Here is a 17,166-nt window from a genome sequence, read left to right on the forward strand (position 1 = left end):
ATAGAGTGAAATATTTTTAACGTTGACCGATGTTTATATTAACTGTGATTTAAAACATAACCTAAATGAAAGAAGTTTGTAAGGGCTTTGTAATGTAAACGAGATCTCCATTCTAGTAAAATGAGTAGTGAGAAGTTAATAAAGAATCCTATATCTTTTCGCATCACATGTATTATTTTATCCGGGAAAATAAAGAGATCATTCTCTACTCAAAGATGTAAGATTGTTGGAATTAAGGATTCTGAGTGGTTTTTATACACTCGCTCTATCTCGTGTAAGAGGGTAATAATTGTGAAAGTATTTTTAATAAGTGAGGATTTCATAGAGATGAAACATTGGTTCGTAGCCAACTTATTAAACGTTGCATCACTCGGACTGCGTGTGATAAACTTCCGGGAGTGAAATGTTGGTACTCAGCAGGAAGGTACCCTATGCCTTTCTACGTTACGCATTTGATTTGCAAGATGATACTCCACTCTCCATGCGAAGGATGGGGAGATATCTCTCGGGTTACAAAGCACTCGCGAGTTAATATGCACATTCCTACTCGAATTCCTAGACGGTGAATCATCGGACGAGACGTAGAAATAGAGCCGTAGATGAGTGAATCTTTTGAGTGGTGGGGCAAAATTAGTTGGACGGATGGCAAAAAATTTTCCATTGCTGTCCAATTGTCCAGTTCCTTTTTACCAGCTTTTTAAATGCATTTTTCCTTAATTGCTTCGTCTGTTTGTGTTTTTTGATTCTGCAACCTTGTAATTTATTTTTTGATCCAATACCTATTGTTGAGTCGCCTTTAAATTTTCATTGCAGATCGCAACCAGATTAAAAATGTATTCTTACACTGTTCCTTAGACTTCTGAGGCAGTATGAACCACCTTTTTTTGACAAGTTATATTTTATCTTGCCATGTAAAATGCTAATAAATGCCTTATATTCTGCGAGAAAAGTATTCAATAGACAAGTTATAGAAGCGTTCTTCAATTAGACAAGATGGGAGAGTAAGAAGAAAGAAACTTCTCGTTCACAAACAAGACAAACTTCTGCCGAGCGGGTTACCGTTTCCCCGCTACTCCTCAACATTGAACGTGGGTCTCCATGAAAAAATGTTCTGTTGTCATTGTTGTGAGCAATTCCTCATTACAGAGAATATTTGAATTCAGCCTAGGAAGAATTAACGAAATGGAATTCTATTGACGTCACCAACTCACGAAAATTGAGCGAAAACTTGCGCGTAATTTTATTTTTAAACTATTAGAGAATTGTATTGATTATATGATAGGATTATAATAATATGTTTATCATATGATATTTACTGATTATGCCCGCGTAGTGAAGAAGGACTTGAGCAAGAGGATGGCTCTGTGAGCCGGAACGCGTCGTACGCATTAAAACATTGCGGTAAGTGCAACTACCTTTTATTTCAACACTGGAGAGAAGGTTGATTGTTCCCGCGGTTCTTGTTCTTGAGAAAATTTCGATGGTAATAATCATTCACGGTAGTTATAACTGTCCTATGTTACTCTTATTTTAAGAATCTTATCTCACTTTTGAAATGTGAAAATTTTCTACTTAATCATAATTGCTGTGGCAGAAACATATTTTGTCATTTAACTTTACAATACAAAAGGACACGCAGTTTAAATCTTTAATGACAATGAATGCGGCTAAAAATGTATACATTTTTGATGTTACTTGGGAACAACAATGGTTTATAATGGGTTTCCCATAACGCATAATTGACACCAAAATCTTCCCTTAACTCTGGCAGCAATATATTTCGTCATTAAACTTTACAGTTCAAAAGGACACGTAGTTTAAATCTTTACTGAATACAGCTGAAAATGTATGCATTTTTGATGTTACATAGAAACAACATTGGTTTATAATGGGTTAACAGAACGCAAAAATGTCACCAAAAGCTTTCCTTAACTCATAGGTATACCTTATGCAGCGATCGTTGGGTCTCGGGTGAAAGTTTGAAGAGAACGGATGTGCTTAATGATCTCGGCCGAAGAATATCTGGTGCAATTCCAATGGAGATTGAGTCATCTCCCTTGGATTACAGATTTCCTTTTCCTTCGTTGGGATTGCGCCATTGTGTGGAGGATTTCGTGGTTGCTTAATTGAGGTCCTCAGCAACGGGACGAGGATAGAGGGAGGCTAGTCTCGAATATCCAACTTAAATTAGTTTTCGGCGAAGCCATTTGAGGAATGATATTTTTTCCTAGTTTATCCAGCGTGTGGAGATGAGAAACCGTAATCCGGTTCTGATGATGGCTTTAACTATCTTTTTTCACTCTTAATAGGCGATTTATATGTAGTTGTAACTGATTATATCCGCGAAGCGAAGACGGGACAACTTATTTGGCCACATTATGAGGCACGATAGCCTGATGAAAGCAATCGTAGAAGGACAGGTGGAAGGAAAGAAGGGCAAGGGACGGCCCCGAATAAGTTACGTATGGCAGGTTATAAAACGATATAAAAGGGAAGAAATTCGTGGATATGAATAAGATAGCGTATAGGAGAGAGGAATTTAGAGCTGCGTTAAACCAATCTTGGGATTGTTGACTTATGATGATGAGTGTTACAAGGATGTTATTTATTTCAAAAATCTTTCCCTGATTTACGGGAAAACTCCTATTTTTGTCGGACAAGATTAAAGTCATAAACTAAAAGTATCTTAGCCTGCGCTACAATCAAAGCTTGGATTCTTGAGACTTAAATGGTAAAGCCTTGAGTCGGCTCATTGATTATCCTCATATTCCAGCGCATATCTTGATGATCTTTGACCCCAGCATAACCTTTTAGGGCATAAAAGGCCATTAAGTCAAGACTGTAAAGCTTAGAAGATGGATCCACAGGCCTTAAATTTGCATTCTGATATTTTTCCTGCATTTCCTACATTAATTATGCTACCAAGTATTTCTTATAAAATCAAAAAGTATTTTCAATTACTGTGGGTAGATTAACATATTTTATCGTGTAAAGACTATTTTTACGAAGCCTTCACAGGTAATTTTGGTCTTGAAAGCCTTCAGTCTTTTCTACTTATCTTTCGTTAGTGTCCACGTTTCCGCACAAGTTAGCACACTACAGATAAGGTTCTTTACTGGAATCAACTCGCACCGCTAATGTAACGCATCGATCCTTTCACCGAAAGGTCTGATCTCTCAAAAGTCTCACTAATTTCTCGTCACTTTACCAGTAGCGGATACAGAGAAAACTCAAGGGGGGCGCAAAAGATATCTTGAGTTACCTTTACTTTTATCGTAATAAAAAATAATCAAGTCACATGCAGAGCTTCAGAAATTTTTAATCAAAGCGATTATACACGTATTCAATACAATGCTATCTTATAATATAGAAGTTACAATTGTGGTTCTGCTGTGTTTGGCAATACGGGTGGCCCCGCAAAGGGGGGCGCGCCCCCATCTGTATCCGCCACTGTATTTTACACGAAGCAATTTTGATTGTTCTTCTGTAGGTACACACATCAGAATGCTCGCGAAAATGAGTCGCGTAAAACGACCTTATGAGAGAGGTTGAAAGTTGGTAATTGTCTGTCGAGTTATTTTTAATTAATTGCGATTTTTGTTCCAAATTAAAGTCGCCACTGCTTTTCAAGGAAAACTTCACAGCTCCTGTTGAACCCAATAGAGAAAAATGGCACGGTTTTCTCATTCTTTTTCTCTCTCTATATAGATATCTCTCTCTTTCTCTCTCTCTCCCTCTCTCTCTGTGCGAAAATTTTGCTGTAAATGCTTATTGCCCGTCCGTGGGAATTTGGGTGGTTGTTTTCGTTCCAGATTACAAAATATCTACCCAGCCGAGGTCTTGTTTGCACTTACACCTTCTCGCTTGCGGGCATTCATTCGTGACACTCGCCCATTCGAGACAAAAGCTTCACCAGTGGATTTCCACTCCCTCATATCCGTACTGGCGCGTGTCGATTCTCACGCAAGTGATTTCTAGACTTTCGTGGTGGTAAACATCCTCAATATTCCCGCAAACTATCTGCGATCGGTGACCTCATCGAGCTGCATCAGATAAGCTGTATTGGATGACAATATTTTCAAACACTTTCAGGAAGTTGAGAAATCACGATCTATTGGGTAAGAATTTAGGAGAAGAGTTCACTGGATTTAGAAATGGATAAACTTTTCGAGCGGGTAATATTTTCCTTAGAATGCAGCTGATCGGAAATTAGAAATCAATTCCAAACTTCAAATTTTCTATAGAAATTATAAAATCTATCTCTACAGTAATACTTTCAATGATTGTCACTTTTAATTGGTATGTGCAACATAACTATAACCTTACCTGATGACATCAATTACTTAGGATTCAAAAACAAGTTTTGAAAATGCCGTTCAGTATACACTGCTTATTATGCAGTCGGTAATTTTCCGGCTCATCGCCTGTAACACTCTACCATTTTCATTGTTAATAAGAGTAAATCCTTATTGATTCTACATTAGTACCCATGAGATGATGGGTTCAGAATTTCGCGTGTTTAAAATTGGGAATTTTGTTAACTTGCTTAAAAGGAAGAGAGTGTTTAGACTGAGGAGGGAAATGATTAATATATATCCTTATAGATTCTGGAAATTAACCCGAGAGAAAAATTTCATGGGCGTTAATTGAGAGCTAAAAGTCGGCTTTGAGGTATAAAATAAGTCAAATTTTATGCCGTCACAGGACTGTTTAATACGGAAATAAATTAATTATCAAAGCATCGACTGCTAAAGTACTCAAGTGTCATCCAAGTAAAACTTTTATAATAATTCAAGAACTCTTTCAACTTTTATATAATCTAGGAATTCCCAGAATCGTATTCCAATAACTTCATGAATTTGTGTTCTCGAATGTCAGTCTTCTTGGATCGATTGATTTGGCATTCTTTCGGTTTGCATGATATAATTAGCATGACCACGAGGACACAAATACTTAACAATGTTTTCACTTACAAAACAATTCGTGACTAATTTATCAATGAACATATTTATATTCAAGGGGAAAGCAGCTTCAGGTCCCATCCGACAGACAGATTCCTCAAGCTTAAGAAAGAAGATCACGATGGCCTTGTAGGTAGAGAAATTCTGACTACTAATTCAATATATACCTATATTTAAGCAAAAATCTCATCGTTGAACATGGCCATTAGTTATGGCTGAGTTTAGCAACCAAATGGCGCTTATGTGTTGCGATCAAAATTTTCATGATTATGTGGAACGCCATAGTTAATATTTTCCCGTGTTATTTTACTGGGAATCGAGTAGGCTGCTGTGATTTTAGCAAAGATAACCACTATCAAGCCAATCACTCAGAGCCTCAACCAGAAGACTAGTTTGAATGATAGAGGGTGGAGATCACCCCACGGTAAGCAACAGGCGTGCAGATTTTATACACCCAGGGTTAAGGGTGAATGTACTTTTGAACTTGGATTTGACCCTGAATCATTGAATTAGAAGCCAGAATTTTTCTACCTACAAGGCTGCCATGAACCCGCTTTTTTAAGTTTGAAGAATCTGTCTGTCCGATGGGACCTTAAGCTGCGTCCCCGTTGGAGTCTTTTCGTTGCCAGGGCTAAACAGATGCCGAGTTGGTATGGTATGGTATGGTATTTGGAGGAGGCGACTGACAGCTGAGGTCATTCGCGCCATGAGGGAAGGGTATGGAAGGAAGGGTGGAGAGAAACCGGCGTCGGCATTACCCTGCCCTTAATGAAAAGCGCCAAGGAGACCACGGCTTAACGTCCCATCCGACGGACGGAGTGTTGCGCTTGAAATGTCCTCCACACAACACTCAAGCAGGGATCGGGCAGTCTCTGAAAATTCTCTGCCACTGCCGGGATTTGAACCCGAGTCCGCCGGGTGGAAAGCCAACACTCTATCCACCACACCAACCCGACCCCCGATGCCGAGTTTCTCTTCATCCTTCCCTAAGGCGCAAATGGCCAAAGCTATCGGTTACCTCCTACAAATTTCTTACCATCCAAAACAGAGTAGCTCCAGCGATAGATTTTTAAGGAGAAAAGAAATGATGGAAACATTTTTACTTATTTATCCAGTTCTCAATTATGATGTAGCGAGGCCAGAACACCACTAGGAAAGGAAAGATACATTTTCAGGAAAATTCTGGGTTGTAACCTGGGACTCTTCGTAGAGATGGATGGTCTCTACTAAGGATGCCAGGTTATTACGCACACACACACTTATGTGGTGGTTAATGGAAATGTTACTTCCACGCCTGGGACCACCACAGACCATAGACACTACCAAGAAGTATCCTTTGCGGGGCTGTAGTGACCTCGCTAAGGTAATTTGGGTTATAACTCGTCCTCCTTTGCAGACTCTGCTTAAGGATGCCACGTTTTGCCACAATCACACTCACAAGCACTCAACATAATCACTGAAACAGGCACTAGGGCACGGATTTCTGGTAAACCGCTCAAAGAGAGCGTGGTCAGGATAACACTAACACTTAGACAAACGAACGAGGGTGATCGCGTTTGTCTGCCTCCGTGGCGGCAGGGATAAGTCCTCGCCTACCACACCGAAAGCCGCGGGTTCGAGTCCCGCCTGGACAGGTTGTCCATTCCAGGATATGGTTGTGTGTTATCGTCTGTTGCTGGTTATTAAAACTCCTGATGTAAATGAGCTCTACGGCCTCTGTCATCATCATCACTGGTCAACAATCCTAGGATTGGTTTGACGCAGCTCTCCACTCAGTTCTCCTATCAGCTAATCTTTTCACACCTACGTATTTCTTCTCTTTCACATCGCTCTTTACTTTATATTACTACTTACTTTACTTTACTCGTTCCATATATTTTGTTCGGGGTCTTCCTTTTCCATTCTTGCCTTCCACTTGTCCTTCGACGATTGTCTTCATCAGGCCATCATGTCTCAAGATGTGGCCTATAAGGTTGTTCCGTCTTCTTATGAAGGTTTTCATGAGGCTTCTCTTCTCTCCTACCCTTATTAGGACTTCCTCGTTACTTACTCGGTCGATCCATTTGATTTTCATCATTCTTCTGTAGCACCACATTTCAAAGGCCTCTATCCTTGCTTTCTCCGCTGCGGTCATTTTCCATGCCTCACTTCCGTATAGGAGCAATAGATAGGTGAATCAAATAGGCTTCTCAAATGGCCGTAAAATTTGACACCACTCGTCAAAAACAAAAAAAAATAATAGCCAGAATACCCTCCTGTGGCAGTTTACAGGAATTACTCATTGTGCTGTTTTCGGGGGTAATTGAGATAAATAAAAAAAATAGTGAAAAGAAAATGATCGTGTGATTCAGATTTCAGGCAAAACATCCTCCCACTACCATCTAACTGTATCACGCTACACAGTGGGATCACTTTCACATAAATTTCGGACATGAAGTAAATATTTGTCCGGTAAGCTCCAAAACTTATGGGGACGCTGTCGATCGCCTCCCCCAAAGATCATACCATCTGATTGCAAGGCAATCGATGCATGTGTAGGAACGTTCCTGAAATTAAAATTGAGTGGACAGTAAGATCTATATGTATCATTTAATATGCCGTTCCTTCACGCGTCTCCGGAAAAAAGTTGACTTCTCTCTTGGATTCCACACAAAATTTAGGCCGCGATAAAAAAATGATGACTTAATGTCACTGTAAGAGGGATGGAAAAATGTAGGAAGTGTGCAACGGAAGGGGGAGGAAGATTCGGAATGGAGGCGTTATGTTGCACACCGACGATTTAGTTTGGATAGCGTAGAAGGAGAGAATGAGATGGGAGCTCAGAATTCGGAGGGAAAACAGTCTTAAGCCGTGTCCCAACTGGTTTGCCAATGGGCCCCATGTATTTGGGCAGCCAACCTGAAAGGAACATCAATCGGGACATCTTTACGCAGGTGCTGCCATCTGCTGAGCCTTAGGCCAATGAAAAACAAAAAATATGCGGAATGATTTGAACAAATGATGAACAAAACACACATTCTTAACATGGGAAAATGATTTTGAGTTTTGGATGTGGGAGAGGAGAATTTTATCACGATTTTATAATCTATCGATTTTATTGTATTAGCCAACCTTGTTGTTTTATTAACAGTAAAGTAGGGGTATTCTTTTAAAGTCGTAGATTACTTCAATATTCATTAACTCATGATTATCTTTGCGGCATTTCAATATAATTTTTCTTGGGTATTACACAATTACTTATACAACTTATTTCTTATAAGACTTCTTTTTCTTCTTTCTTCTTCTTAAAGAAGTGGTATAAGTAATTGAGTAATATCGAAGAAAATTTACTTCAATATTGTTTATTTATGTAAGTAGTAGCTTCGTTTGTTTTGAATGTTTAGCGTACATTAATTTACTTTAGTTTATAATATTTCAGTCGTTCTCTCAACCAAGTACTTTTTAAATTTGCTAATAATTTAGAATTTTACTTATGTATTTTTAAGGACAGGTTTATTTGATCTATCCATACGGTTAGCATCTAACTTCGTAATTATTTTCTAAATCGTTACAAAGTTTTTCATTTACATTTTTAACCAACTTATTTCAACATACATATATTTTACGTACGTAAATCAGGTTTTGACATTTCGTACTTCCATTCTTATCATCACATTAGATTCTAATTTTCGTGACTTTTTCTGATTCCAATTTCGGCCTTTGTCCAATAACGCCGAATTCTCTTGTCTAGTTTTCACTAATTTCTACAATTCTTTTAACGCTATTTACTTATTATAAACAGAACAAAAATTACCAAGTACTCGAATAAGTCTTAAAACATCAACGCTACTTGCAAAGGGATACTTCCCCTGGTTGCCTGGTTCCTCTGATATCCTCCTGAGGAGGCTTTTCACGCTTTGGATCATGGGAGAAGTGGGGAGAAGGATGCACTCGTCGATGCCCAAATCTGGCGGCCAAATTGGCTGCCCAAATTCCCTCCCTGATACTGGCTAACGAGTTGGGACATCCTTCCAATATGGCGCCATGCCCAAATCCTGGGTTTGGCATAGCCAAATGGCCTATTGGGACACGGCTTATTAGTGACCGCATCTGAAGATGTGGCCAGGACACGAAACGTCATCTGAAATCAACTTCGACGGAGAGAACGATATTTGACTCAGCCGAGCGATGAAAAGATTCAAACGTCGCGTCGATGTATTGTATGCATACGCCAGGACCGAATTGGGATTAGCGAAAGTGCAAGAAGAAGAAGAAGAAAGATGCAGGAAGTGTGCAACGGAAGGGAAGGAAGATGGTATGAGTTACGAAGACGATTGAGGTTGGATATAAACGTGGAAGGAGATGGGAGCTCGGAGTGCGGAGGAGGATGGGGCGACAATGGCGGGAGTGGCGAGGTTCGGCCACGGGAAGAAGGGGCCGCTGCCCCCCTTCCGCTCTTAGCCCCCTCCCCCCCAAAGGTGGGGGGCAGCGTTCTCCTTGAGGTCGACTGGTGGGCTGTGAGCTGGCTCGCCGTTGTGAGGGCACGCCGCTGCCGAGGAGGGCGGGGCGCCCCGCATGGGGCCGTGGAGGGGCGGGACGGTGGTAGGGGGTCGGCCGCTGAGGCTTCCGCCGCCGCCTACCACCCCACCACACACGGCGCGCTGACAGTGACTCCGTGGCGATAGAGGAATACGCACGCATTCCCTCATCAACTCTTCCGCTATTTTTTTATCGTCCGAAAAAACTTCCGAGGCAGACTTGAAGAGGTTGAGCTTTCGGCTTTCCAACCCCCCTTTTCGATAAGCTCAAACCTTTGCCACACTTCACTAGTACCACCATTTAACCCCCTGATAAATCCTTAGTGTTTACAGCCGGGAACATGGTACGCCCAGACGCTGCTGCGGGCCGAAGGATTGCAGATCGACACCGGAACATCACCGAGGTCCACCCATTAGGAACCCTCTGAAGTCATCCGGTATATTTTGATAAGGGCGCACTTGAATATTCTCCCAGTGGTGTAGTTGAGACGCTGGTGTGGCCCACAGGACTGCTGGCATCCACCGGAACAGCACCGAGGCCCACTCAAGACGGACCCTCTGAAGACATCCGGTATATTTTGATAAGGCCGCGCTTGAAGATTTGCGCAGTGGTGTAGCTCCGAAGTTCTGTCCGGCGCTATCCTTTGTTTACATCTCTTGGGCGACTGGAGCTACTGGCAGACCAGTCTGCACGGAACCGGTGTCCTTGCCCACAACAGTGTGGCTAGTGGACCGCGAAAACCTGGGGCGGTTCCTCAGTAGGAGTGATTTGTTTGGAAGCCGGTGAAGCCGCTGTTCATCGAGTCCACGAGCGGGCACTACTAAGTACACTAACTCTCGAAGGCGTTGCTTCTCGTGTTCGATTTTCGGGTGCCCCCCTGCCGGTGACTTGAACGGCTGATCCCGTGAGCACTACCCACCTTTCCGTCGTCACCTCGTGCTTGTGCAAGTGTGTGTGTGGAGTGTTGAAGCGTGTGAGAGATTATGGGGAGATAAAATATGTCCCAGCTTGTTCTCGCGCCAAGTGTCCCTCTATCTTTTAAAAATCAATTTGACTCGAGAGTTTCGGTTCGCTTGTTTCCGAAGTGTGGTCACCTCTCCTGAAAGAGATTTGAGTTTGAGATAATTCTTTGGGCGTTGAAAGCTTCGGACGTTGTCCTTCTCCTTCCCTTCCCATTGGCTCTTCGACGCCTTTTGTTTTGATTCGTGTGTTCCTACGTTCTTCTTTTCGGTTGTATGCTCCCCACGTGTTCGTTGAATCAATGATATTCTTGTGTCACTCGATTTAGTCGAGCCCAAACAGTGCCGTGGATTGTATCGCTAAGAATCCGCAGGTTTTTTTTCGTGTTGCGCTATGAATCTAAGATGCTCGATGTACTTGGCATCCTATTCATAATTTTTAAATTTCGTTTTTTATCTTACCGAGATCATTGTTTAAATAGTTCGATTGATTCTCTTCAATCGGTTAACGAGGTTAGTCCGTTCATTGCTTAAGGCAGTGTTTTAGAGAGGAATTTTACCACCGGACTCGGACCGCCTCAACCACCACCACCACAATGTTGCAGACCACGTGGAGTACCCCGTCGATCCCCGGTCTCCTGAGACGAGAGTCCTCTTCATCAGCATCTTCCCCTAGGGGATCTCTACGAGGGAGCATAGACTCTCCAGGACTGCTTGTCGCCACTTCTCCAGAACCGTACCTACGGGAACCGGAGGAGAAACCACGCCGGAGGAAATCATGGCACCCGAAGATAGAGAGGAAACGGAAGAAGGGAGTGGTGTCTACGACATCTCCACCGCCCCAGGTGCCGGGGATGCCGCACCACAAACACAAAAGGGTGTCCTGGTGGAGCATATTTGTGCCGGATCATTGGCCAAGGTGAGAATCGTGTTTTTTCCCTATCCTCTTCATTGGCGTACGGATGTTACAATTTAGTGTCATCCACATGGCCTGAGGCGGCTCCTCAGTTGGAGTGATTTGTTTGGAAACCAGTGAAGGCACTTCATCGAGCCTATGAGCGGGCACTACTAAATATACTAACTCTCGAAGACGTTGCTTCCCGTGTTTACTTATTTTTTTATATTTTACTAATTTAAAGTTTACTAATATCACCACTCGAGCGATGCGGATTTCTCAGAGAAATAAGCTGTTTTTAGGACTGTTATCCGAAATGTATATTTAAGGTCTCATGATCTAAATTATTCATAACTTTTCAAAGCAATTCCTCACGAGTGCCAATACTCCATTGCAAACACGGTCGCTATATGCTCATCGCTGCACTACGGATATTCGTCTGATTAAGACTAGGATGAGTGGTGCATGCATAATGTGGATATTACAATTCAGGATTATCTAGTCGGCCACTAAATGTGATGTAACCTACGCGTATTTTACACTTACCGTGCTGACCTTAGTGCTGTAGATCTCTACCCCAATGCAGGCCAAGTTCAATGCTCGTGTGTTTTTTTATGGACCAACTTTGAATCGAGGAATAGATGTTTGGTGTAGTTTTAAAGATTGAATTTGGCTTTTTTTATTTGTTCATATAGAGGTTACTACCACTTTGTTAAAATATGTTAGACTACGATTTTTCAAAACACGGATGGCGTAATATTATGCTCATAGCACGCTTAGTGTTAAATAAGCTTGCTGAAATCGCCAAGTACGTTACCGGCGGTCGAGCGATCCGGATTTTACAGAAAAATGAGCTGTCATTAGGATATTTACCCGAAATGCTTAAGTATCCAAAACCGTATAACTTATAGTAATCGTAATTTTATTTTTTATTGTGTAATCATTTACGCTGTGGCCGTTGTGATGTGTGTTTATGGTTGGCCTGAGGCCGGCAAAGGAGCGTGTCTGATTACGGCTAGGATGAATGCTGCAAGGCTGGTGTGGAATCACCTAATACCACACATCCTAGTGATAGCTTGCACGGTACCTCGCAGACGTATGAGTAATTTTCCAATGCCATTCCTCGCGAGTGCCAATACTCTATTACAAACATTGGGGGATGAATAATCGCTCTACGCTCAATGCTGCCTTGCGAATATTTTTGAAATACCGATTAAAAATGTGAGCTAAGCGGTAGCGTAAGTAAAGGTTCTTTGAGACGGACTTGGGGGGCCTTCTCTATCTAGTCCCCTCGGACGTTCTTGACACTCCGTCTTCGTAGCCGTAACTCAAGCCTAGAGCGGTCTACTTGCCATCTTGAGGTTGATGCGCCCGTTTCTATGGCAGCGTAGTTTCTTTTTCAAAGCTGGATCCCAATGCACGTGACCTTTGGTGCAGAGTTACTCCTATTTTTACTCCAACGATGATACTGTTATTATTTCTTTGTCGTGTGCGGTTGATGGACTTGTCGAAATGCGGTCGCTTCCGAAGCATCGGAATGTTTTTCCAACATGACGTGTCGTGATCACGAACGAAATACTTACAGTTGTTATCGTTTCTTGTTGAAGCCTAATCATTTATGTTTACGTTGCGCTTAAATTACGTTGATTCGTGGCCTACATTTCCTCCGTTCGGGAAACTTAACGGACTTTATGTGAAGTTAGGAATGTATATTTTAAATCCATGAGTTCATGACGTCTTTTTTGTCATTCCGATTAGAGTTGTGTGGACTTCAATCTGCGCTAGTCGGTGTCCAATTTTTATAAATGTGCGTGTAATTATCTGGAGCCATAGCGTGCGAAAATATTCATGGTTTATCCTGCGTTTATAATGAGTTTTATTTAGTTGCAGCGCTATGTTTGATGGTTATTGAACTTTTTGTGGTGTATTTTATAAAATAGAGACAGCAGTAACGATTTGACTAATGAGTTAATATGATCAATCGAACAACCATAGAATTGGAATTAAAGAAATAAAACTTTGTGAGGTTCACTATTATTTTAATATGGGCACGACTCGGGTTTTGTAACGTAGTTACATCTTGTAAGATGACACATGCTGCATCATGAAGATGTAACTACGTTTCGAAACCCGGTTCGTGCCCATATTAAAATAATAGTGAACCTTACAAAGTTTTATTTCTTTATTTCCAATATGGAGAGGTTTCACAAAGTAAAGCCTGAAGTTATCAGTTATAAACCATAGAATTTTTGTCATCAAACTGACTTGCTGGATTATTAAATTATAACATGCACAATTCATATTCACAAAATAGGTATGTAGCGTCGTTTAAATACTCACTGTACTAAACTCACTGCACGCACAAATGCACTGGTATTATTCGTGCAGTTCAATGTTGTCTACTAGCTAATAGTTCTATAATTTGGCGTGGATTCCTTTATCGCTCAGTGTGGGTAGATACTCGAAAGGCTCGTGGAAGTGGTGTCGTCCTTTTGGTCTTGAAACAAGCTCATTGGGAAAACAGGTTTTCGATTTATCTAGATCTCGTCTCGCGTGCAGTAAGCCATGCGACAACTGTCCTAGCGATCATCGTTGAATCATTGTGGTCGTTGTCACATTTATACCTTGGTTCTTGGGAAATCCATCATGAGACAGGCTAGATTTATTTGTTTCTTAAGCACATAAATTTTCTAGCGTGTTTTAAGAAGAATGTATTCGAGTTTTTCAGGAAAAGCAGTGAATTTTTATTTCGACTCCCCACACTTATTGTACTAGTAATTTAACTCTTGTCAAAAATCTGCAACGAATTTTTTGCACAGTCATTAAAGTCTCTCTACGTTAAAAGTGATCGTATTTGAATTTAATTTCTTTCGTTTTATTTCTTTGGCTAGCTTGTTGAAGCCAGGTGAGTTAGCTATGGTTATGGTTAAGTTGTCGCAATGAAATGACTCGTGAAATATGAAAAATAATAAATTCAAAACTTTCGCTGATAAACTATGTGCGGTAGTTTTCTGGAGTAGGTGGAGTGCCAATAACGTAGGCCATAGATTGCATTTTAGGGATACATAATGGGTTCCTTTTTAATCCTTTATTTGTTGAAATGGCCTGGGAAGTACGAGTATTAATATTTCTAGTTTGGTTTACAGTGTCTTACCAGAGCTCGTAATTGCATTCTGCATTGGATTAAGGGCCCTCCTAGCCCATTTCAATCCTTTTTAGAAACGCTGAAACTCTTTTTGCCTCAATCGAGTAGTAAAATTATTATACAGATAATATTGATAATATTAATTACAGGAAATCGTTAGTTCCATTTTATGGCGCTAAGATACTTTGCTCCTCACAGAGTGAATATTTGCTGGAAATATGGAATTTGGCCATTCCATATGCTTAAAACTTAAATTTTGTCTCAAATGGTTCACAAAATTCTCCATAAGTTTATACCTCAATCGTCTCCTCCCGCGACCTCCAACAGAAAATTGCATGTTTGTTCATCTTTCTTTCAGCACGTCCTGTAATTGGGACCTTAAACTGATCGATAGACGGTTATATCTCCTATCCGCGCGTCAACATTACCAACCGAGCATTCTTTTTTCTCTCCCTCTTACTCCCATACGTATGTGATTTAATAGCTCATTTTTTTTCAAATGTGACATTGGATTGAGAGTTCAAGTATATATATTTCAAAAATGGGTCCCCACTATGTGTCTATCAAGGACGTTGTGGTGAAGCGGAGAGGAAAAAAAGGCGGCTGAACCACTCTATGACGTCGAAGCGAAGGTTTTGCCTGAATGCGAGCGAGAAAACGCAGCGGGAGAAAACGGTCGACGTCGGCCGACGCAGAGGTTTTATTTGGATTGTAAAATGTCGAGTGAACACCACAAAACGCAGTCGAGCAAAATGATATCAATTCAGGATGACACCGATGGACAGTGAGCATGTCTGGTTGGTAGTACACTCGCGAATATCACAAAAAGAGGATCTTCAAGTCGTTTTATAAATATTTAGTCAACCACCGCACATTTAAATGGGTTTGCAGAAGTAGTCACTGGCGTCGCTGACGGAAAAATTGATAAGATATGAAGTGATAGTACTTTTCACTTTTCCACTTAAAAATTTATTTCAACAGAGTCGACATGTTTAACTGCACTGCAGAATTATCAAGACTCATATTATTTACTTACTGAGTCTTGATAATTCTGCAGTGCAATGAAACATGTCCACTCGGCTGAAACAATTTTTTTATGTGGAAAAGTGCAAAGTACTATCACATCATATCTTACAATGGATCTCCACAAAGTATCTGCTTCTTCAATTCAATTTAGACAAAGTGATCCTAGTTTCATGGGAAAATAAGTTATAATTAATGGTGCTAACCGAACGAATTACATTCATAATGATATTATTTCTCTAATTGGTAACTCTCCAATGCTATTCCTTGCAATTACAAATATTATGTCGTAAAATATTGGAAAAAAGTGGATCGCAATGCACTCATCTCCGCGCTGTGGATATTTTTGAAAACCTATTCAAATACGACCATAGTGGCAACATAAATCAGCCTTCTATGGCCTTAATTTTTTACCCATTCGGATAGAGAACGTTTGTGCCTATCAGACACATGCGTGAGAGAGCGAATGCATTAATATGCTGCATCAGAAAATCGAAGATTTAGTCACCGTATATTTACTTAAGTGGAGAAGTAAAATATCCATGATTAGGAATATATAGGACTGCTAAATTTAGTGCAGTTGCTCTATATATGCCTTAAATGATCTCCAGTCTTGGAAGGTATTTTTTTCCTAAAAAAAAAAAGAACTCAACCATCTCAGAGGTTTTTTATTTTAACAGCAGGCCACAGGGCGTAGCGCGGGAAGGATAGTGCCCAGAGAATTAGTAAACTTGGATGTCATTGTCACATAGGATTTTTATGTTTTCTACTTGAGCGAGTTAAGAGGTGGGCCTACACGGAAGGATGTCCAATCGCAGAAATTGTATGGCATGACGTAACAAATGGTACAGAGAAAATGACGTAAAGAACGTGTCGATCGCAACCGAAAGTTGCGCTACGGGTTTTGGGAGCATGACATCCCCCTACATACTAACTTCGGTCGATGTACGTGCTGCCGCATGTAAACGCATAGCGGACCAACCAACTGATATAGGAAATAATTAATCCATGGGGGCGAATATTTATAATTCCATTGCCATTACTCCATTGAAATGCCGTGCATTTCAGACGCGCCTGAACTTATTTTAAACGTGAGTGAATGAGAATCTTGAGTAACGCCTCTACTTAACCTTAAAAGATAACGTTGGCGATTTCCGCAGGAGAATTTATATTCCCTCCTCAGGTCTCGCGGATTCTTTTGTAATCCGCCGAAAAATATGTTGAAACTTTGGTCGTGGGAAAGAAATCCTTGGCTTGACTCTGTAAGTGTTGTTCTATCGTCCTTCATGGTGGAGGCTAATAATTTCCTTGACTCTCGCAAGAAAATGGGGCCAATTTCAACCTCTATTTCCTTAAAAATAACGACTCGTGAATTCAGACAGTATAATATGGATACCTCGACTTCAATGAGGGAGGTTTTTAATGCTTAAAAAGCAATATTACATTAAATATTCTCATGCAGCTTAGCTGTAGAGGTTCAAAGTGAGGGAATGGAGTTTTATGTCCGCACGATCGTCTCTTTTTAATCTTTCTTTAAAGCTGTTCAAATATTTTAAATGATGGAAAAAAGGATGTCATTAATTTATGAGTTTTAAGGGATTTTGTTACTGGTTAAACCTATGGCATAGTATTTGGTACTTAATGAGCCATAGACAATTTTATTTC

General features: G+C 40.8%; 1 protein-coding gene across 4 annotated transcripts in view; it reads left to right on the forward strand.

Annotated features, from left to right (window-relative positions):
• LOC124160929 (TLD domain-containing protein 2) overlaps positions 1-17,166 on the forward strand; it is a 962,297-nt gene that overhangs the window by 354,462 nt on the left and 590,669 nt on the right. For 2 of the 4 annotated variants that reach the window (XM_046537057.1, XM_046537058.1), the window contains exon 1: positions 9,612-11,357. The exons of 1 other annotated variant lie outside the window; for it this stretch is intronic. In XM_046537057.1, coding sequence (XP_046393013.1) covers positions 11,035-11,357 — 323 coding nt within the window. In that variant the 5' untranslated portion in view covers positions 9,612-11,034. Of the gene's footprint in view, positions 1-9,610; positions 11,358-17,166 lie in introns of those variants that run through there. One more of the 4 variants, XM_046537054.1, reaches the window with a different exon arrangement.

Source organism: Ischnura elegans, chromosome 6 (assembly GCF_921293095.1).
Source record: "Ischnura elegans chromosome 6, ioIscEleg1.1, whole genome shotgun sequence".
NCBI classification, from domain to species: Eukaryota; Metazoa; Arthropoda; class Insecta; order Odonata; family Coenagrionidae; genus Ischnura; species Ischnura elegans.